Here is a 24,805-nt window from a genome sequence, read left to right as displayed (position 1 = left end):
AGGGAAACTGTAGAAAATAAGTCCCGTACTCCTTCATATATACATTTGTACATATATACACTGCAGAAAACTGTATTTGGAAGAAACTCTGTGCATGCATGCCGTAGAGGTATACATTATATCTTACGGAATATAGAAGTCAGAGAAGACAAATTGGAGTGACTTTTGCACCAAGCCACAAAGAATTGGTCATTGTCTAATAATAATTACAGGACGTTCATACTTAAAAGTATTAGTATTAGAAAATAGTTTACAAAGTGGGCTTTTGAGAATTAAACTAATTCTCAATAATAAAACATCATTACAAAATAATAGGAGGCAAAATGTCTCTAGACCCAAAGAAATAAGACACACTTTACTGGTAATAGATATTTAACATAAATAGTATATTAGTATATACATCTTTTTTTTTTTTTTAAGTTCTCAACTGAAGAAGGTGGGCTAGATAATAAATTGTTTATTGTGTGAATCCAGCAGTTCCCAGGGAAAGAGAGAACTTCCAGGAACTTGAGCTTCTTGGTTGGTAGAAGTGTGTCCTCTATTGTAGGGTAAGATTCTTATCTGAGGTATACCACAGCTGGAGCGAAATATTAACTTGCTTTAGTGCCATTGTCCATAGAGCATAATTAATGAGTGCGGCCTCAGGATCACAACCATTCCATGTTCTGTTTCTAAATTTATTAGCTGACCTTTGACGAGATTATGAGACTTAGTTTCTTCATTAGTATAATAGAACTAAAAATTAGCCATGTGCTAGAGAAATTGTGAGAATTGAATAGAGTGTTGATTTGAACAGTTTAACTGGCACATGATGCTTGATAAAGTTGCAAAATGTGATTTGTGATTTTATACTCACCAGGGAGCCTTAATCACTAATTTCTAGATATCTTTATCATCTGAAATGGTGTATAAAAGAGATAGTTAGAAGTCCCAGGAGCTTGCTGAGATATCCCTATCATAAATCAATCCTTCAGCATTCTCAAATGATGCTGCTTGGTGTTAGTCTGTTATTAGGAACCTAATAATTTTCAGGAGGTTTAGAAAAGCTCTGTTTTTGAACCTTAAGCCACTCGAATAAACCTGCTACTATGCCCATCTGTGAGATTTTTGGGGCAGTATTTATGGCTGACTTTCATGAACATTTACTGTGGGCCAGGTACTCTGCTTACATGCTTTACCTGTCATCTGAGCCTCACAGATGACTCTTCGAAGTAGGTATTACAGTTCTTCACTTTTACAAAGAGAAAATTAAAGCTTAGAGATGATAGGTAATTTGCCTAAGGTCACATAGACAGTTTGTTAAATGGCAGAGCCAGAAATTGAGCCTTGGTCTGCCTGTGTTCTTAGACATTATGCTGAACTGCACAGGATTCAAATCAGAAAGACCTGGTTTCAGATTCAATTCCACTTATTTCTAGGAATAAATATCATTTTAATCAAGATATTTTTGCCTTTCCGAGCCCCAGAGTCTTCATCTCAAACACAGTATGAATACCTCCACGTAGGCCTGTTTGGAGGATTAGAAATCAGATCCATGAAGCACCTGGCACAACCTCTGACACCTGACAGACTCAGCGAGAGGTGACTGTTGTTGTTTGGGGCTCCAGATCGCTTTCTGCCTTCCGCCTTGGCAAGAGATCTCTGTGTCTCTTTCAGATAAAAATAAACCTTTATGCTTCCAACTGCAGACACATGCCAGAAAATAACTTCATTGTTTACATTAGAAAACAGCTGAGGCTATTGACAGTTTTAGGAACTGACATTTCTCTTACATAGCCACATAAAATTTTCACTACTTTTACTTTTATTGTGGTAAAAATATATGACAAAAAATATGCCATTTTAACCATTTTTAAGTCTGCGGTTCAGTGGTACTGTTGTGTAACTGTTACCACTGTCTCTTTCCAGATCTTGCCCATCATTCTAAGCAAAATCTCTGTAGCCATTAAGCAGTAACTTCCTCCCTTGCCCTCAGACCTTCTAATCTAGTTTCTACCTCTATGCATTTGCCTATTATGAGTATTACATATAAGTGAAACCATATAGTATTTATCCTTTTGTGTCAGGCTTACTATTTTTAAGGTTCATTCATGATGTGGCATGTATCGGAACTTTATTCCTTTTTATGGTTGAATAACATTCTGTTGTATAAATATGTTATATTTTGCTTATCTGTTCATCCATCATGGGACACCATATTAGCCACATGCACTTTTAAGCTCTTATTAGAATTTGGATTTTCTCATGATAGAGATCCTGAAAATACTTTATTAATCACTTTTCAATTAAAACTTATATTCTAGTTTGAATTCATTTTAGGTCTAAACTAAGTTATTCTTAGTCAAGTTAAGTCATTTTACTTTTTATATTATATATCTGTTAATGAAGAAATATAGTATATACTTTAAGGAAAAGGATACCAGCCAGATTTAGATATTTTTTATATTTGATAAGCAGTACTGAATTGTAAGATAATTGAAAGCATGTGATACACTCAGTGTAGGGTTCATGTTTTGTTTTATACTTTGTTTTCCTGTTTTTTAAAAAAATTACTTAAATATAATATTTATTTACTGTATATATTTGCTGTTTCTAAAGAGCAAATCGCATTTCTATTTATTAATGTGAAGAATTTACAAAATTCTTATCACTGTGTTTTTCTCAAAATTGTTGAATTATATTTGATTCAAACCCGAAGCAAAACTTGGCAAGCATAAAATACCTAAATCTGGCTGGCATCATTTTTCTTAAAATATGATATACTTTTGGATGAGAAGAAGGGAAAAAAACATGACTGATACAAGGCTTAAAGTCTTATCTGTATGTCTTTAAAATGTTACAAGGATTCTTGGAGTAGATTTACATTTTTTCCAAGTCTAAACTAAATAGCCTAGGGTTAATCATGATACTCTCTTATTTTAAACTGAATAAAAGAAATTTGCTAGCAATTCTAAAGTACTGAATTTTCAGGGCTTATTTTTAGAAAGTAAAGTATGTAATGAGAATATATGCTACCTGAATTTTCCCCCATATACCTTTTAAAAAATATATCTTAAAACTATTTTTAAATGTTTTCATTTGTAAATATTGCTGCTGCTTGGCCATATAAGGACTTATACAAGTAACTTTCACTTGTCTGTTAAGTGTCCAGGGATAAAATGAATGATTGGTTTTAGCAGACAGCCTTATTTAACCAATAATTTCTTTCATCAAGGAGGTGGTCCCAGCATTTTGCACCATTAGAATATCTTGAGAACTTCAAAAAATACATCGGTATTTAGGCTTAGTTCCCAGAAATTTTGATTTCGTAGGTCTACAGTAGAAATTGGACAAGCTCCACAGGTAATAAACATGCACCCAGGATTTAGAACCATTGTATTCAAGCAGGAACCAGGTGAGGTGGGGTAGGGTTGTAAGAAAAGTAGAAATAGGAGTGAGCCTTTGTCATTTCTGTCTCTTCCATATTTACAGTAAAACAGTCCAGGAGAAGAGGAAGATCAAAGATCACTGAAAATCCAGAGTTCAGAAAATGAACTAGATTTTTCTTTTTGTCATTGTAGACATTGAAGGACTTTAATGAAACTTAAATGGTTCAACAAAAGATGCTCTAATGGATGACAGCGAAACTCCTGCATGTAATCTGCAGATAGAACCACAAGATGGATGTCATCCTGGTGACGGCGTGGAAAGTATAGTAACATGCTTGCCTTCTGCGTCAGATGAAAATGAAAATCAACTTGATGGGGATGGGCTTGAGCTTCTGACCAGCAGTGGCAGTGCAATGGGCAGACCTGAAGTGTTTCGGCAGGACAGTCTGAACAATAATGAGAGCTGCGCGCCCGGCTGTGAGGCGGCTGCAGGTGAGAGCTCGGAAAACATGGCTCGTGAAAGCCCCAGAGACAGACAGCCCTTCTCGAGAAAGGACCACAGGCTGCCTGGAAGCAGGAGCTCGAGAAGCAAAAGAGGCACTGTAAGGAAGATACCACAAGGTATTTGTTTTTAATTATTATTTTCAACTAAGAATAAACAGTCTTCCCATCCCATACTGTGTGTATTGTCCTGCTTCTTGCTTTTCTTCTCTTAATATGTTCCAGAGCTAGCTCTGTGATAGCACATGCAAACCACAGCTGTGTGCCATGCCATGTATGTGACGTGTGTCTCTATGGTGTTCACTGTACGGGGGTACCATGGAGTGTTTAACACTTTATGGCTATTCCCAGCATTCTACAATAAATGTGTTGAAGTTGGCATTTTTTGTATATGTCTTCTCACTAGATGCTTTTTATAGCCTTTTCCTATATCTGTTAGACCATTTTCTACCAATATCAGCATTAAAAATTTCCTTCCGTTGTCACTTTGGCTTTGATTTCTAACCAGTGAGTTTATGGGCTAGTCCAGTCTTACACAGATTTTTTTGGATCTTTACATCTTACTTCATTGATGTATAGTAATATACATCATATAACAATGTTGAGTAAGACATCTAGCTTTATATTACTTTGGTTACAGAGTATTTTTCATCTGGCATATAATTTGCCAGTTAAAATTTGGAGCTATGGACTTTTTTTTGCCTGAATGACAAGGCACCCATGGGAAAAGGCAGCCTCTGGTTATTTTTGATCAGAACCATGTGGGGTCTAGAGAGTTCTGGACACCTTAGTCTGGGACACCTTAGTGTAGCACCACTTTACCTACACCTCCAGCCTGTGTGAGGCTCTGGAGGACAAAATGGACTGTCTCATCTGCTCTCTTCTTCTTCTTTGGCTGATTGAGAAATATGGTCAGTCTGTCCATATCCTGTTTTTTATTTGTATTTGTTTATTTGGAGTAAAATGTGAAACTTTTCAGTTTCTACAAATCCTTGGTTATTCAGTACGGCAATTTGACAACTTTTTACTGTAACTCATCATTTGGCTTTCCAATTAACGGATCCCTTTTTCTTTGCTTTTTCTTAGTAAACTTAACACCAAAAAAATTTTGATGAGAGATTTGAAAGCATTTTCTTATAAGACCTCTAAGTGTAAACAGATGATATATACAGTACTATTTGTATGTAAATTGCTTTATTCTGTAAACATAAGTCAAGAGTTATTTGTTCCTCTCTAATGTGACCTTGTGATGCTTTTAAGAACTGAGACCTAGTTGCATATGTGTAACAGTCAGTCATAGCTTCAAGAGTGATGGCTCCTTTTATTTCTTCCATGATCTTATTCCAGTTATCCTAGGTGTGATTATATAATTTCAAGTTATTTAGTACTTATTATCCAGTGAGTAGACATGTGTAGAATTAGTATCCCTAATGTATTTGAAATATATGATTTCTAAAACTTAGGGACACTTTTTATACAGATTATTTTTAAAATTATTTTATATACCTTTAATAAAATGAGTTTAAGAGTATAAAAAAACTGAATTATGAGTTGTAAAACCTAAGTTCAAATCTTATTACTTCTGGTTCTTGGTCACTTGGTGAGTCTTAACCATTCTGTATTTTAGTTTCCACATGTGTGTAATGATGATGTTCATCTACATATATCTATAAAATTCCTTTTTGAACTATGAATTTCTCAGATTTCTGAATCGAGATGGTACAGTCTAAACTCAATTAAAATTTGGTAATTCCTCTATAGTGTATCTGTTGAGTTTTTCATGTGTAAGCAATACATTGGTACATTTTTGTTTTTAAACATCATCTTTAACTGCGGTACTGCAAAAGCCCTCTGCAAACATTTCTTCCATCTTATGTTTTGCTAATCCATTCTGCATGTTAGGATTAAAAAGGCAGAGAGTTTATAGTTAGAGATCTAGACATGGGCATATTTAGTCTTTTCAGTATTTAATTCCAAGATCCTACATAAATAAAGTCTCACAATTTTGCAGATAAGTACTTTTCTAATAATAGAATAGCTTCTCAAATGTGATTTGAAAGACATATAAAACATGATGTTCAATCCCAAACCTGAAGTAAGTTTTTTATAGCTGGGTGCCCTTTCAACAGTTGTTTTTTGGAAACATACATTAAGGTGAATTTATTTACTATTATGCTTACAGGTGGTGCTAGTGGTAAAGAACCCACCGGCCAGTGTAGGAGACCTAAGAGATGTGGGTTCAATCCCTGAGTCGGGAAGATCCCCTGGAGGAGGGCATGGCAGCCCACTCCAGTATTCTCGCCTTTAGAATCCCATGGACAGAGGAGCCTAGCAGGCTACAGTCCATAGGGACTCAACAGACACAACTGAAGTGACTTAGCACACATGCACACATTAGGCTTAATTTGTAGTAATTTTTCATGTATCCAGTAGCTAGCACTAGGGGGAAGAAAATTGGAGTAGTAGTATTAGGAGACATCATTATTTACTGGTTTTCTGGAGGCCGCATTTCTGTAAACATGCTAAAACCTGGAACTTGTCCCCAGGAAAATCTAATTGTCATTATATTATGAGAATTTTTTTTTCCTGAAGAGAGTGGAAGCCCCTTGATGTAGTCAACTAAACAGGGTTTCAAGCTGCATTCCATCAAGTTTTCCCTGTGGCTAAATCTGGTGGAGCTTTAGGTAAATACCCTAAAAACAAGTGAAAATCAATACACTTTTTATGTTTTATTGAATTATAGTTAAAACCAATAAATTTTTAACAGCTTGATTGAGATATAATTCACATACCATATAATTCACTCATATAATGAAGTGTACAATTCAGTGATTTTTAGTATATTCACAAGGCCATGCAGTCATTACCATGGTCAGTTTTAGACAGTTTAGTTTATTTTCATTACCACAAAAAGAAACTATCAACAGTCATTCTATTTACTCTGCCCTGAAGCAGGCTATGGGAGCTCTCATGGGCATTCATTTGTTAAATTCCCTTGGAGTTTCATGAAGTTCATTTCTTGAAGTACTTTTTCAGATCTGCTATATATAAAATCTAAATGTTGAGTTCAGGTTACTCAGGCAGTTGTGTGCCCTCAGTGAACCTTTTATATGAAAGGAGAAAGGAAATAATGGTTTCTGAGTTTGAGACAGTCTGGCTGGATACCAAGGTGCTTAAATAATAAGGTAAACTTACAGAACCAGACCGTGGCTTCATGTGGCTCGTTAAATTTTCTGAAGTTCTGCTTCTTAATGAGCTCAGCAAAGCAAGCAAGCTGAAAGAAGTGCTGTTCTTTCCTCTCAAGATAAGTGTCTTTCGTGGCATCTGAGAAGAAAATAAGGATATTCTTTTGAATATGTTTATGTCAGAGACTGCTATGATGGCACATTCCTACTAAAACACTTAAAACAGGTGATTTAGGTAGTGAAAGGGGTGGTCTTTCAGCCTTGTTTGAGTCCCATCCCCCAAAAGTCATGAAGTATTCATAGTAATTTTCATGTCTTCAGTCGTTCAGTTGTGGCTGACTCTTTGCTACCCTATGAACCATAGCCCGCCAAGGCTCCTCTGTTGTAAAATAAAGTTATGGCTATTTTTATGTCTTTCCTTCCTTATAGTGACATTGAAAAAAAAGTCTTCATTGCAGTGATTTCATGTTATGATTCTTAGAACCATTGCATAACTGAAATTCCTCAGATCGCCTGTGTATGCTGATGCCTGTCTTGGCCATGAATTTGGGAAATGAATCAGAAATAAATTTTAATACATGAGTATGCAGTTTCTATGCTCAATTTGCTATGCTTTGTTCCTTCTTCCTTCCAAAATTTCCTCTTTCAAAGGTTCAAGTTAGTGCTATGAAAATAGAAGAGTGTTCAACATTTAAATATCTTCAGTTGTTGGCTAAACACATTTAAGCAGTTAAAAGGAAATATTCCTTCCTTTTCCTTAACACTACATACTAGTGTTATGAGAGACAAGGTTGAAAAATGAGTCAGCTCCTTTCTGACCTAACCTGGGGTCAGAGGGTTATCTTACGTAATTATAGCGTAATTACCGTCTGCTGGGGCAAGGCATTCTCCTATGCCCTCAGGTGGCAGCCTCTGCCTTTAGAGGGAGCAGCACAGGGCCGTGGTTAAGATCTCAGGCTCCAGTCAAGCTGCCCTGTGACCTAAGGTAAGCGACCTGAATCCTCTCAACCTGGGTCCTTATAAACTATTGGCTAAGGATTAAATTAAAGACATAATAGAGTGAACCCAAGCACTTAGGAGACACTCCAAGTAGTAGCACAGTTTTCAAGATTGAATTGTTGTCTGATAGGATAATTATCTTTGTCAACTAAAAAAAAAATCACAGCCTAAAGGTTGAGAATCATACTTTCTTTGACAGACAAAACTGAGAACTTAAGCCCAGGATGCAGCCTCTCATCCAGCTCTGCAGAACTGCTCCAAATAGGTAAGGGAGGAGCCAAGATACATAGGAGTTTTCGCAACAAAGGCCAGGTAGTGGGAATATTACAAGATCACTGTTAATTAAAGACAACAAGACATCTCAAGTTAAGGAATTTAGTACTTTTCTACAAATGGGAAGATGCAAGGGCTTGCTGAAATCATCCATTTGGTGTGCACCTCAGCTCTCTGGGACCAGTATCCTGTGCTTTCTTGTCCTGACTCTCTGGGTACCTCACCGGGGTGGCTGCAGTGCATCCTGCTTCTATCCTGAGTTCCCTCAGGGTCCACCTTCTGGGCAGCGGTAATGTGATGGCGTGATGGCTTGATGACTGCAACTTCCTGTGTTTACTGATATGGCAGGTGGGATTTTTTTTTTTTTTCTCTGACAGCCTGTGGGAGCTCTCATGGGCATGCATTTGTTAAATTCCCTTGGAGTTTCATGAAGTTCATTTCTTTTTCACATCTGTTGTATATAAAATCTAGTTTAGTAATTATTAATAGAAGTGAAGCCAAAATTCTGGAACTTAAGAATACAGTGATTGAAATGAAAATTTCACTTAAGGGGATTCAACAGCAAATTTCAGCAAGCAGGAAAAAGAATCCATAAACTATGTCCAGAGGCATGGATTTAAATTAAAATGCTCTGAAGAATACTACTGTATCATATTTTTGTATGATAGAAACTTTTGAGGTAGACATACTGTTAATTAAGAATCATCACCTCAATCTTTGGGAAGTAATATTATTTTTGTCTTAGAAATGGGGGGAGGGGGAAACACATAACTATTGCAGCCTCATAAAGATACGTTGGTTGAGAAGGAGTTTAAATTCTGTAGAGCTCCTGGAAGACAGTTTGGTAATTCCTTGAAAAGTTAAACATAGAATTATCATTAAATCCACCAATTCTACTTCTAGATATGTACCCAGAATAATTGAAAGTAATGCCTCAGATAGCTGTACACCAGTGTTCAGGGCAGCATTACTCAAAGTAACCAAAAGGTGTTAACACCCCAGATGTCCATTTATAAAATATATGAAGAAAAAAAAATATATATATATATGGAAACATTGTTCAGCCTTGAAAGGGGTAATAATCTGATACATGCTGCAACATGGATGAATCTTGAAGACATTGTGCTGAGGTGACACAAGCCAAACGAAAAAAGACAAACATTGTGTGACTCTACTTACAAGAGGTACTTAGTCTAGGCAAATTCATGGAGACAGAAAGTAGAGTAGAGCTGTTGACTTGAAAAAAAAAAGTACAACGTAGAAGAGAGATTGTTTAATTTGGCAGACCTTCTGAGGATTTAAACCCAGGAGTCAACCTTTTTCCAGAGAGACTGTTCCCAAGAGGTAAGGTAAGAACTGGGAAACAGAGCAGTTTTTGCAACAAAAACCAGATGAAAAATTACCGTTAAATAAAGCAAACTAGACCTCTCAGGTTAATGAATTTAGTGCTTTTCTATGTATAGAAAGATGTGAGAGTCTGGGCTCACTGAAATCATTCCTTTGATATGCATCATAATTATCTAGGGCCTGTATCTTACTTTTTTCCATCCTAAATCCCCTCAGGATGCACCATTGGGGAGAAGCTGCAGTAGCTGATATCAGTGGCTGGCAGCTTGTTTGTGTCCATCCTGAGTTCTCTCGGGGCTTACCAGCTGGGCAGCTGCAGGGGCTAATGATGTGATGGCCGCAACATCCTTTGTTTACTGATACGGCAGGCAATGTTTTTCATCCACAGAGGATTCCAGATGTAAAGCAGGAGGGGGATGGGGAGTTAGTGTTTAATGGGTGCAGAGTTTCTGTTTGGGTGATGAAAAGTTCTGCAAATGGTAAGTGGTGATGGTTGTACAACATTGTGAATGTAATGTTACTTTATCGTACAGTTCAAAAGGGTTAAAATGTTAAGTTGTATGTTACATATAAAAAAATCACCAAATAACAATTCATAGAGTTCCAAATTCACTGTCACGGACATATTTAATTTAATTTGATTGCAGCTTGCTGAGTTTTAAAAACAAAGGTTCTTGAACATTTTCTGAGCACTTAGTGTGTGAGTGCCACTGTGATACCTGCTTTGTATGAAATATCTCATTTAATCTTCTTATTAAGTACCACGATTAACCTCAATCTCTAGAGGAGGAATCCAAAAGCACAGAGAGAAGTAACTTGCCCAGGATTGTACTGCTGACAGATGACACTCAGGGTTTGATCCGAGGCAGTCTGACTTCAAACTGAGCCTGATAGTTAAACTACGCTATTTGACATTTTCTAATTTTGAAGTGTGTTTAAAGAAAAGTTCTGTTTCATGTCCGACTTAACATGCTTTGCCACAGGACCATTTCACACACACTTTCTGAGTGTGTTGCCAGCCATGCTTCTTCAGAACAATTCCTGCTTACCAGCCTTAGCAAGATGAAACACGATCAGAGAAAAGGGTGTTGGTTCACCCTGAAGGAAGTGGTGGAGTTTGGTTTGTTTCATTGTCTCTGAATCCTCAGATTCTTTAGTTGATCTAGCCTCAATGTAGTGAGAGGGACTGTCAACAATTGGGTCAAGGACAGTTTTGTTTTTTATTAATCTAGGATAAAAATACCTTTATGCTAAGTCGCTTCAGTCTTACCTGACTCTTTGTGTCCATGTGGACCATAGAAAACCTACCAGGCTCCTCTGTCCATGGGATTCTCCAGGCAAGAATACTAGAGTGGGTTGCCATGCCCTCCTCCAGGGAATCTTCCCAGCCCAGGGATTGAACCCACTTCTCCTAGAGTTCTTTACCACTAGCACCACGTGGGAATCCCCACTGACATCTTCTAGTCTTCTGGACAGTTTCTTCCCTTTTAGCCAGAGCAAGCTGATTAAAAAAGCTTGAGGACTCCTTTTAACACTAACTGGAAGTTCAAAGTTCAAGCCTCATCAAGTATTCTCTTAAATACATCAAGTCAATCACCATTCCCTGTCCTCTCAAACTGTTTTTTGAACACCTTGGAAATCTTCATCCTGCCTCTTGTTGTCATTTAGTCATTCAGTCATGTTCAACTCTTTGCCACCTCATGGACTGTAGCCTACCAGGCTCCTCTGTCCGTGGAATTTTCCAGGCAAGAATACTGGAGTGGGTTACCATTTCTTTCTCCAGGGGAAAGATTTTTTTTTTTAAGCAGTGAATGTAGTTTTGTTTCCAAATATCTTTCTTTGAAAACTCAATGTTCTTAGTTGAAAGTAGATAGATCATGGAATTGTGAATAAATAGCAGTGTTAATTTCAGTTCAGTTCAGTCCCTCAGTTGTGTCCGACTCTTTGCAACCCCATGGACTGCAGCACACCAGGCCTCCCTGTCCATCACCAACTCCCAGAGTTTACTCAAACTCATGTCCATTGAGTCGGTGATGCCATCCAACCATCTCAACCTTTGTCGTCCCCTTCTCCTCCTGCCTTCAGTCTTTCCCAGCATCAGGGTCTTTTCAAAAGAGTCAGTTCTTTGCATCAGGTGGCCAAAGTATTGGCATTTCAGCTTCAGCATCAGTCCTTCCAATAGCATTTGCTATGACCAGTACGTTCTCTTGGCAAAACTCTGTTAACCTTTGCCCTGCTTCATTCTGTACTCCAAGGCCAAAATTGCCTGTCACTCTGAGTATTTCTTGACTTCCTACTTTTGCATTCCAGTCCCCTATAATGAGAAGGACATCTTTTTTTGGGTGTTAGTTCTAGAAGGTCCTGAAGGTCTTCATAGAACTGTTCAACTTCAGCTTCAGCATTATTGGTTGGGGCATAGACTTGGATTATTGTGATATTGAATGATTTCCCTTGGAAACAGATCATTCTGTCATTTTTGAGATTGCTTCCAAGTGCTGCATTTTGGACCCTTTTGTTGACTATGATGGCTACTCCATTTTTTCTAAGGGATTCTTGCCCACAATAGTAGATATCACGGTCATCCGAGTTAAACTCACCAGTCCAGTCCATCTTAGTTCGCTGATTCCTAAAATGTCGATGTTCACTCCTGCCGTCTCCTGTTTGACCACTTCTAATTTGCCTTGATTCATGGACCTAACATTCCAGGTTCCTATGCAGTATTGCTCTTTACAGCATTGGACTTTACTTCCATTCCCAGTCATATCCACAACTGGGTGTTTGTTTTGTTTTGTCTCCATCTCTTCATTCTTTCTGGTGTTCGTTCTCCACTGATCTCCAGTAGCATATTGGGCACCTACCGACCCGGGGTATTCATCTTTCAGTGTCCTATTTTTTTGCCTTTTCATACTGTTCATGGGGTTCTCAAGGCAAGAATACTAAAGTGGTTTGCCATTCCCTTCTTCAGTGGACCACGTTTTGTCAGAACTCTCCACCATGACCCGTCCATCTTGGGTGGCCCTACATGGCATAGCTCATAGTTTCATTGAGTTAGACAAGGCTGTGGTCCATGTGATCAGATTGGCTAGTTTTCTGTGATTGTGGTTTTCAGTCTGTCTGCCCTCTGATGGAGAAGGACAAGAGGCTTATGGAAGCTTTCTGATGGGAGAGACTGACTGAGGGGGAAACTGGGCCTTGTTCTGATGGGCAGGCTTCCCTGATAGCTCAGTTGGTAAAGATTCCGCCTTCAATGTAGGAGACCCTGGTTCGATTCCTGGGTCAGGAAGATCCACTGGAGAAGGGATAGGCTACCCACTCCAGTATTCTTGGATTTCCCTTGTGGCTCAGCTAGTAAAGAAGCAGCCTGCTATGTGGGAAACCTGGGTTCGATCCCTGGGTTGGGAAGATCCCCTGGAGAAGGGAAAGGCTACCCACTCCAGTATTCTGGCCTGGAGAATCCCATGGACTGTATAGTCCATGGGATCGCAAAGAGTCAGACATGACTGTTTCTTTACCTCTCATCTAAATGAAGTTTCTTAGGAGAGTCCATATAGGGTATATTCCTGTTTAACAGATAGAAAAATAAAGGATTAAAGAGACTGACTTGCCTAGAGTTACAGAACTAGAAAGCAGTTGATTTTTTAATTCACAGCCAAGCACTTGACTTCCAAGCCAAGGCTTTCATTTAATCTCTGATTAATTTCAGTTGCTTCATCTATAATTTCTAATCCCTACTTTATAATGTTGTGAGGATTTAGTGGCATAGTGAATGTGGGCTCGTAGTGTACCCTGTGGTACATAACGTTTAATCCACATTTTCCCCAAGAAGTGTTTTAAGTATGTGCTGTGTGTCAGGCACCATGCTTACTGTTGATGTCACAGTGATGAAGCATACCTCTACCCTTCAAAAGCTGACTGACCAGGCAGGGGGACCAGCATGAACAAAAAGCAGGTTGTTTTCTAAAGTCACACTAACCTGCGTATAAGAAAGCATCCTTATACTCTGAATAGTAGTAGACAGTATTTGAAATGATTGAACTTTTATTGTTTTAATTTGAAGTATAGTTGTTTTATAATTTTGTGTTAATTTCTGCTATGCAGCAAAGTGATTGAGTTATATAAATAGACATTGTGTTTTAAAATAGTCTTTTCCATTATGGTTTATCATAGGATACTGAAATATAGTTCCCCATCCTATACAGTAGGACTTTGTTTTATATATATATATTAGCTTACATTTGCTAACCCCAGCCTCCTACTCCATCCTTCTCCCAACTCTCTCCCCATTAACCACCACAGGTCAGTTCTCTGTGCCTGTGAGTCTATTTCTGTTTCATAGATAGGTTCATTTGTGTTGTATTTTTGATTCCACATACAAGTGATATCATATGATATTTATCTTTCTGACTTACTTCATTTAGTATGATATTCTCTAGTTGTATCCATGCTGCTGCAAATGGCATTATTTCATTTTTTATGGCTGAGTAATATTCCACTGAATGTAGGTACTACATCTTCCTTATTCCTTCATCTGTCAATGGAGTTAGGTTGTTTCCATTTCTTGGCTATTGTGGATAGTTCTACTGTGAACGTAGGGGTGAAATACATTAAGCCTTTAAATAACCTTTCTTCCATCCCCAAACATCCCCATCAGCTTAGTTTACATCATTACTTTCACTGTTTTATCCTAAGTATAGTTATTGCTGCTATCTTTACCTAGACCTGGATGTCTCATTGTAGCATCTTTTCAAACCCCATTTTGCCTGTGATAATTTTTCATTATCTTGATTAATTACTACCTCAAGTACTAGCTATGAGATTTTTGTGTTTAAGTTATGTAGTTACATCATTTTCCCTGTCACGTAGAGAAACAGTTAATATCTCTTCAATATATTAACAAATGGCAGATCAATGCTAGATTGTTAAAGGAGAATACTCCCAGTAATTTAGTGTTAGAGTACATCCCTAATGAGTTAAGGTAAAGGGTACCAGCACTGTTCCCCCCCAGGTGTGTCTCTTGACCACTATGAGAGACAGATTCTGAGTTGAATAAAACTATGTGTCAAAATTGACACACAATTCAGTTATGAATTTTATGGTATGATAAATTGAGTAAAATCTCTCAGGTAAAGTTACTCCTCTAATCTCTGGCCCAAGGCAGTTACAAGTAATTTTTTAAGTGTAAAACCTCAATAGGTACATGTTAACTGTGATTTCTATTTTAGAGCTTGATGAAGTTGACAGATATTAAGTGAAATGAAGGCCTATGATTTGACTGTCACCACCCACATATACTTATAAATAGAACTCCAAATTGGTTAATGGCAAGTTTTAACTGTAGCCCACAGATGAAGACAAATAGGATTTTTTGTTCCTGTCTGGACATACAGATTCATTTCTGATACAAGAAAGCTTCATTTATGTTGAATGACAGTTTGTAGTGAAGGTGAAATTATATGTACCAGTATATGTTTTGATTTGCTTTTCTCATTAACAATAAATATATCTTTGCCATTAAAATATGTCTTTACCATTAAAAGAAAACTTTTAATGTTATTAGAAGGAATTTTCCTATTAATTGATGACATATTCTTAACTTTTTCAAGCAAAACTTCTTAAGACCAATGTGACATGAAAAATAATTAATTTGAAATTCACATGGAAAAATAGTGGAACTTCCATGTTATGACATAAATGCTTTGTTACGACTACTTTATTTTTATTTATTTATTTTTTTTTTCAATTATTTTTATTAGTTGGAGGCTAATTACTTCGCAACATTGCAGTGGGTGTTACGACTACTTTAAAATGTTTTAGTACATTATGAACGTATCAATTCAAAACATGCTAGTCATTCGGAGTACTCATGGTTACGCAAGTATTTATTTTCCTTATTGTCTTTACTAAAATAAGTTCAGGCATGTTCAAACTTATAATATTAGTGAGTAATAAATAAGCAATTTGATGTTCCAACATAGTTGTTATAATTCCTGTTATTCAATGTGACAATAGAAATATGAGCTTCATTAGCTTTATTTACACTTCCCTCTTAATGTTTTCTTCAAATTAAAAAAACAGTGCTGTCTCAGAAGTGCTTTACAAGTCCTGTGGCCTTTTTAATTCAAGTGACTGTGAAGCCTCAGGATATTATTTTAAGGATGATCTTTGGGAGGAACCTGCCTTTTACATTTACGATCTCATTAATTCTCACAATAGTTTTATAAGATGGTAGAACACCCAGTTTAGAGATCGATTGGGAGGCTGGGGAGTGAAGGATTGACTGATGTGCCATAGGAGTAGCTAATAAGTGCTGGGAACAGGGAGGGCACTCAGGGCTGCCCTTATGTCCCTGTCATTCTTCCAACTTTTGGCGAATAGGTTTCTCAATGCGAGTTTTTTATCCTAGCAATGTGAAATTAATCAGGATGTATTTTAAGTGGTTTAAAAATTGATGTAGCTAGAATTTGACCAACTATTGTTTTCCTATTGAATTTTATATGTAAAATATATCCTTGTCACAACTACATATATGATAACAATTTATGTTTCTTTGGTGGTGGGGGTTTAGTCACTAATCATGTCCGACTCTTGCGACCCCATGGGCTGCAGCCTGCCAGCCTCCTCTGTCCATGGGATTTCCCAGGCAAGAATACTGGAGTGGGTTTCCGTTTGCTTCTCCAGGGGGTCTTCTCCACCCAGGGACCAAGCCTGCATCTCCCACATTGCAGGCGGATGCTTGCCGTTGCGCCATCATGTGTTGTGTTGTGTTAGTCACTCAGTCGTGTCCGACTCTCTGTGACCCCATGGTCTCTCCATGGAATTCTCTATACAAGAATACTGGAGTTGGTTGCCATTCCCTTCTCCAGGAGATCTTCCCGACCCAGGAATTGAACCAGGGTCTCCTACATTGCAAGCAGATGTTATTTTTTTACCATCTGAGCTACCAGGGAAGCCCCAAAATTATTTCCCTAAAAGCTTAACAACACTGAAAACAGAAACCTGCTCTTTAGTGTGGAATGGTGCATAATTCTTCTTGCAAGGCCATTCAGTTGTTTTCTTGCAAACTCTGATATGCTTCTGTTTATGCAATCCACAGTTTATGCAAAATAGTCACAGTGGTTACAAAAATACAGCATGTGGGGTGTGGAGCAGCTAGAAGATACTTGTGTTACACAGGTACCCTTACCTTCAGTTTTCTTAAATGATTGAACAGCCTTGTTCACAGCAGTATTTTAGATTTCATCTATTTAAGTTGTACATATTTAAGGTATACAACATGAAGATTTGATATACATAATGCAGTCAAACTAATTAACATGTCTCTTCTCATAGTTATCATTTATTACTGTGTGATGAGTACAACTAAAAGCTACTCTCTTGGTGTATTTTCAGTGTTCAACGCAGTATTATTATGTAGAGTCATCATGCCTGTACATTAGACTTCTAGATTTATTCATCCTACATAACTGCAGCTCTGTACCTTTTGATCAATATCTCCCCATCTGCCCCCCCCGCCCAGCCCCTGGTAACCATCGTTATATTACTTTGCTTCTTTGAGTTTCACTTTAAAATTTTATTTTTTAGATTGCACTCATAAGTGAAATTATGTAGTATTTGTCTTTCTCTGCCTAGCTTATTGAACTCAGCATGATGACCTCCTAATTCATCCAAGTTGTCATATAAGGTAGCATTTCCTTCTTTCTCACAGTTGAATAATACTCCATTTTATCTGTGTATCACCTTTTCTTCAGCTGTTGATCCATTGACAGACACTTGGGTTATTTCCATATCTGAACTACTGTAAGTGAATGTTGTAATGAACCTGGGGGTGCAGATAATTGTTTTGATTCTTGATTTTGTTCCCTTTGTGTGCATACCCAGAAGTGGAATTACTGGATCATAGGGTAGTTCTAGTCTTACGTTTTTGAGGAGTGTTTGTACTGTTTTTCATAATAGCTGTGCCAATATGCATTTCCACCAACAGTTCAATCAGATTGTTTTCTTGCTATTGAGTGGTTTGAATTCCTTATATATTTTAGATATTAACCCCTTTTCAGATGGATGGTTAGCAAATATTTTCTCCCACTTTATAGATTGTCTCTTCCCTTTGGTGATTGTTTCCTTTACTGTGCAAGAAGCTTTTTAGTTTGATGCAATCCCATCTGTCTACTTTTGCTTTTGGTGCCTGTGCTTTTGGTGTCATGTCCAAAACAGTCTTACCTACATCAGTGTCAGGAAGTTTTTCCCCTATATTTTCTTCTAATAGTTGCATGGTTTCAGGTCTTATAATCAAATCTCAATTCCATATCAAGTTGATTTTTTGCATATGTAGTGAGATGAGTTCAATTTCATTCTTCCACATGTGGAAAACCAGGTTTCTTAGCACTCTTTGTTGAAGAAACTATCCTTTCTCTAATTGTGTGTGTTCTTTGCATTTTTGATAAAGACCATAAATGTTTAGAAACAAATTTATTTCTCTGTTGTGATGCTCTATTGTGTTCCAGTGTTCTGTGCATCTGTTATTACGCCAACTATGTTATTGTGGATTACTATATAATTTTGTAGTAGTTTTTGAAATCTCATGGTCAGATGCTACTAATTTTGTTGGGTTTTTTTGTTTTTTTTTTTTGCTTATGATTGCTCTGGCTATATGTGATCTTTTATGGTTCCATAAAAATTTTAAGACCTTTTCTAATACTTTGAAAAATGCCATTGCAATTTGATAGGGATTCCATTGAATCTGAGGATTGCTATGAGTAATGTAGTTATTTTTTAATTCTTCCAACCCATGAGCATAGTATATCTTTCCATTTATTTGTGTCTTCTTCAATAGCTTTCAGGCTTCCCAGGTAACTGAGCTGGTAAAGATTCCGTCTGCAGTGCAGGACACCCCGGTTCAGTTTCTGGGTTGGGAAGATCCCCTGGAGAAGAGATAGGCTACCCACTCTAGTATTCATGGGCTTCCCTGATGGCTCAGATGGTAAAGAATCCATCTGCAATGCAGGAGATCTGGGTTCTATCCCTGGGTTGGGAAGATCCCCTGGAGGACGGCATGGCAACCTACTCCAGTAATCTTGCCTGGAGAATCCCTGTGGACAGAGGAGCCTGGAGGGCTACTTTGCCAACAAAGGTCTGTATAGGCAAAGCTGTGATTTTTCCAGTAGTCATGTACGGATGTGAGAGTTGGACCATCAAGAAGGCTGAACACCAAAGAATTGATGCTTTTGACCTGTGATGTTGGAAAAGACTCTTGAGAGTCCCTTGGACAGCTAGGAGATCAAACCAGTCATTCCTAAAGGAAGTCAATCCTGAATATTCATTGGAAGGACAGATGCTGAAGCTGAAGCTCCAATACTTTGGCCACCTGATGCAAAGAGCTGACTCATTAGAAAAGACCCTGCTGCTGGGAAAGATTAAAGGCAGGAAGAAAAGGGGACGACAGAGGATGAGATGGTTGGATGGTATCACGGACTCGATGAACATGAGTTTGAGCAGGTTCTGAGAGATGGTGAAGGACAGGGAAGCCTGGATGCTGCAGTCCATGGGTTCGCAAAGAGTCAGATGTGACTGAGCAACTGAATAACAACAATAGCTTTCATCTACTTTGTTAAATTTATTCCTAAGTACTTTGTCGTTTTAATACTATTGTAAATAAAATGGTTTTCTTTTTCTTTTTCAGATAGTTCACTGTTAGTATATAGCAATGCAACTGATTTTTATATGGTGATTGTATATCCTGTAACTTTACTGAAATCATTTGTTGGTTCTAACAGTTTTTTAGTGAAGGGTTGAGGGTTTTCCATCTATAACATTATATTATCTGCAAACAGTGACAGTTTCACATCTTCCTTTCTGAGTTGGATGCCTTTCATTTCTTTTTCTTGCTTGATTGCTCTGACCAGAATTTCCAGTACTGTGTTGAATAGGAGTGGTGAGGGTAGGCACCCTTGTCTTGTTCCAGATCTTCGAGGAAAATATGTTAACCTTTCATTGTTGAGTATGATGTTATCTGTGAGTTTGTCATATATGGCTTTTATCATGTTGAGGTACATTCTTCTGTACCTACTATGTTGAGAGTTTTATCATTAAAGGATATTGAATTTTGTTAAATAATTTTTCCCACATCCATTGAGATGACCTTGTGATATTTATCCTTCATTCAGTTAATGTGCTGTATGACATTGATTGGTTAATGTATGTTGAATCAGCCTTGCATCCCAGGAATAAATTCTGCTTGATCACAGTGTCCGATCCTTTAAATGTGCTGTTGAATTAAGTTGCTGAGTATTTTGTTGAGAATTTTTGCATCTGTATTCATCAGAGAAATTTATTTGTAGTTTACTTTTTATGTAATATCTTTATTTGGCTTTAGTATCAGGGTAATGCTGGCTTTGTAAAAATGAGATTGAAACTGTTCCCCTGCTCTTTGATTTTTGGAAAAGTCTGAGAAGGATTGACACTAATTTTTCATTAAATGAATTCTACCAAACATTTAATTCATAGGTGAATTTTGTTATTGTTGTTGTTCAGTCACTCCGTCGTGTTTGACTCTTTGTGACTCGATGGGCTATAGCCCTCCAGGCTCCTCTGTCCATAGGATTTTCCAGATAAGAATACCAGAGTGGGTTACCATGCCCTCCTCCAGGGGATCTTCCTGACCCAGGGATTGAACCTGGGTCTTCTTCATTGGCAGGTGGGTTCTTTACCACTGAACCACCTGGGAAGCCCCTTGGTGAATTCTACCAAACATTTAATGAAAAATTTAGAAGAATTTAATTAAGAGAAGTATAGAATTTGGGTAATTAGCCTTATCACAGTCTTATGTAATTTAGTGTCTTGGGTATAGTAGTGTGGCTGGGAGGAAAAGGAAAGAAAACAGTATTTATCTTAGTTTTTTTGTAGTTCTCTATAGAAAGCTTCTCTTCCTACATTGGCATTACCACCATTGCAGTTAGAAAATTAGCAGAAAAATCATTCCTGTTTTTCACAAATACCATTCCTACAAAATAAAATGGCAGGCCATCTCCAGGCCGAAGGCATCTTCAATCATGGTATGCATATACTCTTATTACTGAGAAAGATCCTTCCCAAGATGGACTAGCTGAAGGTAAGTACAGATGCACACAGTCTATTCAATTTCAATATGAAAATTAGAACTCATGCTGAGATTTCAGTGAAGGGTAAAGTTATAATGTGTTATGTTTAGAGTTTTAAAATTTGGTGTGTTATTTCAGGAGCTCTGGGCCAAGGATTTATTCGCTGATTTTTTTTTCCAAGTTTGTTTTATTCTTTTTTACTAGGAAGAAAGTTTCTGTGACCATTAGCTCTGGCCATCTGATTCCCTCTGCTCTCCTGGGCTCCAGAGGTTTAGAGAAGGCTTAACTTCTTTAGCCTTTGTTATAATAGCCACATTTACTTTCTCATTTAGTGCTATTTCATTTGGGGCAAGGTATGACTTCAAATTATAGTTAATTCATTTTTCCTTTGGGAGAGTCAAGTTTTTGGTCAGATTTTAACCTACATACTTTTCTTTAGATCTCTCTTTTTTTTAGTATTCTTAATTAAGAATATAAATTATATTCTTAGTCTATAATGTATTGTAAATAGAAAAGTTTATATAGAACTAACAGAATTGCTTCTGTTAACTAATTGCTAATACAAAGAATCAGATGTCAAGCACAATCTTAACTGAGGAGAATAACTTTTGGCTTCTATGAGGTTTCTTTTGCATATAATCAGTTTTATTTGAAAAGTTTATGGTTAAAAGGCATAATTATTTTAAGGTGTTCTACCATGGTGGAAATTTATTGTAACATAGGCATTTTATTTACTCTCAAAGGACTTTCTTCAGAAGATACCACACCTTTAATGCAAGAAAATGTACTACATGTAGCCACACATGCGGTTAGTGATGAAGAATCTGCAGAAGTCAATGCTAACGATCAACTAGAAGCCCCAAAGCTGGTTCTGCAGTCTCTGTTCTCACTTATACGAGGTGAAGTTGAGCAGTTGGATTCAAGAGCACTTCCCCTTTGCCTTCACCAGGTATCTTGCTGAACTTTCAATTGCAGCCTCACTGAAATTCTGGGGCCAATATTTGTAATAATCTAAAGTGCAATTCTCTGTCATTAATTCTGCTCCGCCTGTCCTTGCTGCGTCCAGGAGAAGGTGACCGTGGGTCGACAGCTGGTAGGAAATCTGGCACATCTCTGACTGGTGGCCACATGTTGGCTTGGATCATCAGTCTGTGGCTCATACAATCACCAGCTGCTTTTACTCGGTGGTGGTGGTGGTTTAGTCAATAAGTTGTGTCCGACTCTTGAAACCCCATGGACTGTAGCCTGCCAGGCTCTTCTGTTCAATGAGATTTCTCAGGCAAGAATACTGGAGTGGGTTGACATTTCCTCCTCCTGGGGAATCTTGCTAACCTAGGGATCAAACCCTCGGTTCCTGTGTCTCATGCATTACAGGCAGATTGGTTACTACTGAGCCACCAGGGAAGCCCCTTCTCTTAGTTAGTGTGTACAAATGAGGGTCGGTATAGTTCACAAATGAGTCAATGTAGAAAGTGCTTAGTAAGTACCAACAAGGTGCCCAAAACTAAGCTAGACACTAGGGAAATAGATTACATAAGAACATGTCCTCAAAACACACACTGTAGAATAGGAGAAACAATTATGTAGGTAACTAATGGTAGAAGTCTGTATAAAGTATTAGAGTAGGTATGTGCTTCAGGTTCAGCAAAAGCACAAAATGCCTGATTAACTTTGTCCTTTGGACATTAGGCAGAAACAAGGTGATTCTTGAGCTGGGTTTTGCAGGATGTATAGGCTCACAATAGATAAAGAAAGTGAACTGGTACAGAAAGAGATCAGCCTTTGCCAAGACATGACTGGGATGTTATTTCGAAGATTAAGATGGAAGAGAGACGAGAATTAAGATTGGATAACTTGTAACATTAAGGTCTTGCTTTTAGAGGCTGAGAGCTTTTAATTATGCAGGTGCCAAAATTAGAATTCTAGAAATATAATTCTTGATGATTGAGAGGGTAAACTAGAAGACGGAGAGCCTGGAGACTGGGAGACCTTAAGGACAGTAATACGGAAGGTTTTTTACACGAGATAATTCTGGAAAGATTAAAGTCTTTATGAGCTGTGTTTTATTTTCTTTTAAAATGAAAATAATTCATATATGGAAATAGAAGCAGCTTCATTTTTATTTCACTCACTCTTCCTGTTTCATTAAACACTTGCAATAAGCAGTGAATAATTTTTTAAAAGTAAAATAGCTTTTGTCCCAAGGCAGGAAAACATATATTCTTACAAATTTATATTACCTCCTTGGTGGGCTTGAAGAATGCCTTTGAGAAAATGTGTACTACTTTTTTGACCTCTGGTGTGTTGCTAACATATAATACATGTTTACCATAGTTGAGAACTGTAGTTGAGAACCACCAGTACCAAGGCAGCTTTCTAATCTTTCAGCCTTCTTTGTTTTTTTGGTTTTTTTTTTCGTTTATTTTTATTAGTTGGAGGCTAACTATTTTACAATATTGTAGTGGTTTTTGCCATACATTGACATGAATCAGCCATGGATTTACATGTGTTCCCCATCCTGATCCCCCCTCCCACCTCCCTCCCCATCCCATCCCTCTGGGTCTTCCCAGTGCACCAGCCCTGAGCACTTGTCTCATGCATCCAACCTGGGCTGGCGATCTGTTTCACCCTTGATAGTATACATGTTTCAATGCTATTCTCTCAGAACATCCCACCCTCGCCTTCTCCGACAGAGTCCAAAAGTCTGTTCTATACATGTGTCTCTTTTTCTGTCTTGCATATAGGGTTATCATTACCATCTTTTTAAATTCCATATATATGCGTTAGTATACTGTATTGGTATTTATCTTTCTGTCTTACTTCACTCTGTATAATGGGCTCCAGTTTCATTCATCTCATTAGAACTGATTCAAATGTATTCTTTTTAATGGCTGAGTAATATTCCATTGTGTATATGTACCATATCTTTCTTATCCATTCATCTGCTGATGGGCATCTAGGTTGCTTCCATGTCCTAGCTATTATAAACAGTTCAGCCTTCTTTGAATTTGTACAATGGATTGAGTTTGTGAAGGATATTTACACTAACCATTATTTCATTCTCCAAACAATCTAGAGATGCATTATCATCATCTTTACAAATGGGAGATACAAGACTCCCTCACAAAACAGGTTCCTTATGATTGTAGGGCTTTGTTTTGGGCTCAGTTGCTCAGTCATGTCTGACTATTTGCAGCCCCATGGACTGGAGCCCACCAGGCTCCTCCATCCATGGAATCTTCCAGGCAAGAATACTGGAGTGGGTTGCCATTTCCTATTCTAGTGGCTCTTTCCGACCCAGGGATTGAACCCACATCTCTCAAAGCATGTGTTTCGGGGACAACTTGACAGAAATTTGAATACTGACTGTATAATAATAAATAACTATTGCATCATTGTCAAATTTCTTGAGATAATGGAATTGAAGGTAATGTAGGAGAGTGTCTTTATTCTTGGGAGACACACATGCAAGTAGTATTTAGGAGTAAAGTTACATAATGCCTGCAACTTAAGATATTTCAGTGGGAAAAAAATGTGTAAGAAAGGGAAAAAGAGAAGATTTGGCAAAATGTCAGTAATTGACAAATCTAAATAAAAGGTATATGACTTGATTTTACTATTCTTTGAAGTCTTCTGTAGAATTTCAATAGAAAGTTGGGGAAATGGACATTTGGAGTAAATAGAAACAGCTAAGTGTAGCCAAATCTTTTCAAGCAGTTTATGTCACTGGGCTATTGTTACATTAAATATAAGGAGAATGCCCTTTTCTACTAGCAGGTGATCCTATAGCTGAAGCAGATCTAGTAGAAAATCACATTTTTAGTCAGGAAGATGATAGTCTTGATCAGATGCAGATTATTTAATTTTTTTAATGTCTCAAAGTAAAACTCCACCTTCATCCCCTAGGAACATGTCAGTTTGCTGAGTCCTGTAGGTTATGCTTCTGAAATACCTCAGCAGTCTGTCCTCTCCTGGCAAAGAAGATGAGAGAGTATAGTGGTGCCTTTAAAGTATGGGCTCTGGCTCTACTTTAAAATCT

General features: G+C 37.6%; 1 protein-coding gene across 2 annotated transcripts in view; it reads left to right on the top strand.

The window, feature by feature from the left end:
* The window catches only part of CNST (consortin, connexin sorting protein), a 94,205-nt gene that overhangs the window by 30,158 nt on the left and 39,242 nt on the right, over positions 1–24,805 (top strand). Inside the window, exons 2-3 of one of the 2 annotated variants that reach the window (XM_043923073.1) lie at positions 3,561–3,989; positions 21,510–21,715. In XM_043923073.1, the coding sequence (XP_043779008.1) occupies positions 3,611–3,989; positions 21,510–21,715 (585 nt within the window). In that variant the 5' untranslated portion in view covers positions 3,561–3,610. Of the gene's footprint in view, positions 1–3,471; positions 3,990–21,509; positions 21,716–24,805 lie in introns of both variants that reach the window. The other variant, XM_043923074.1, reaches the window with a different exon arrangement.

Source organism: Cervus elaphus, chromosome 14, assembly GCF_910594005.1.
Source record: "Cervus elaphus chromosome 14, mCerEla1.1, whole genome shotgun sequence".
Lineage (NCBI taxonomy): Eukaryota > Metazoa > Chordata > Mammalia > Artiodactyla > Cervidae > Cervus > Cervus elaphus.
Note: the sequence above shows the minus strand (reverse complement) of the source record. Positions and strands in the feature narration are given on the sequence as shown.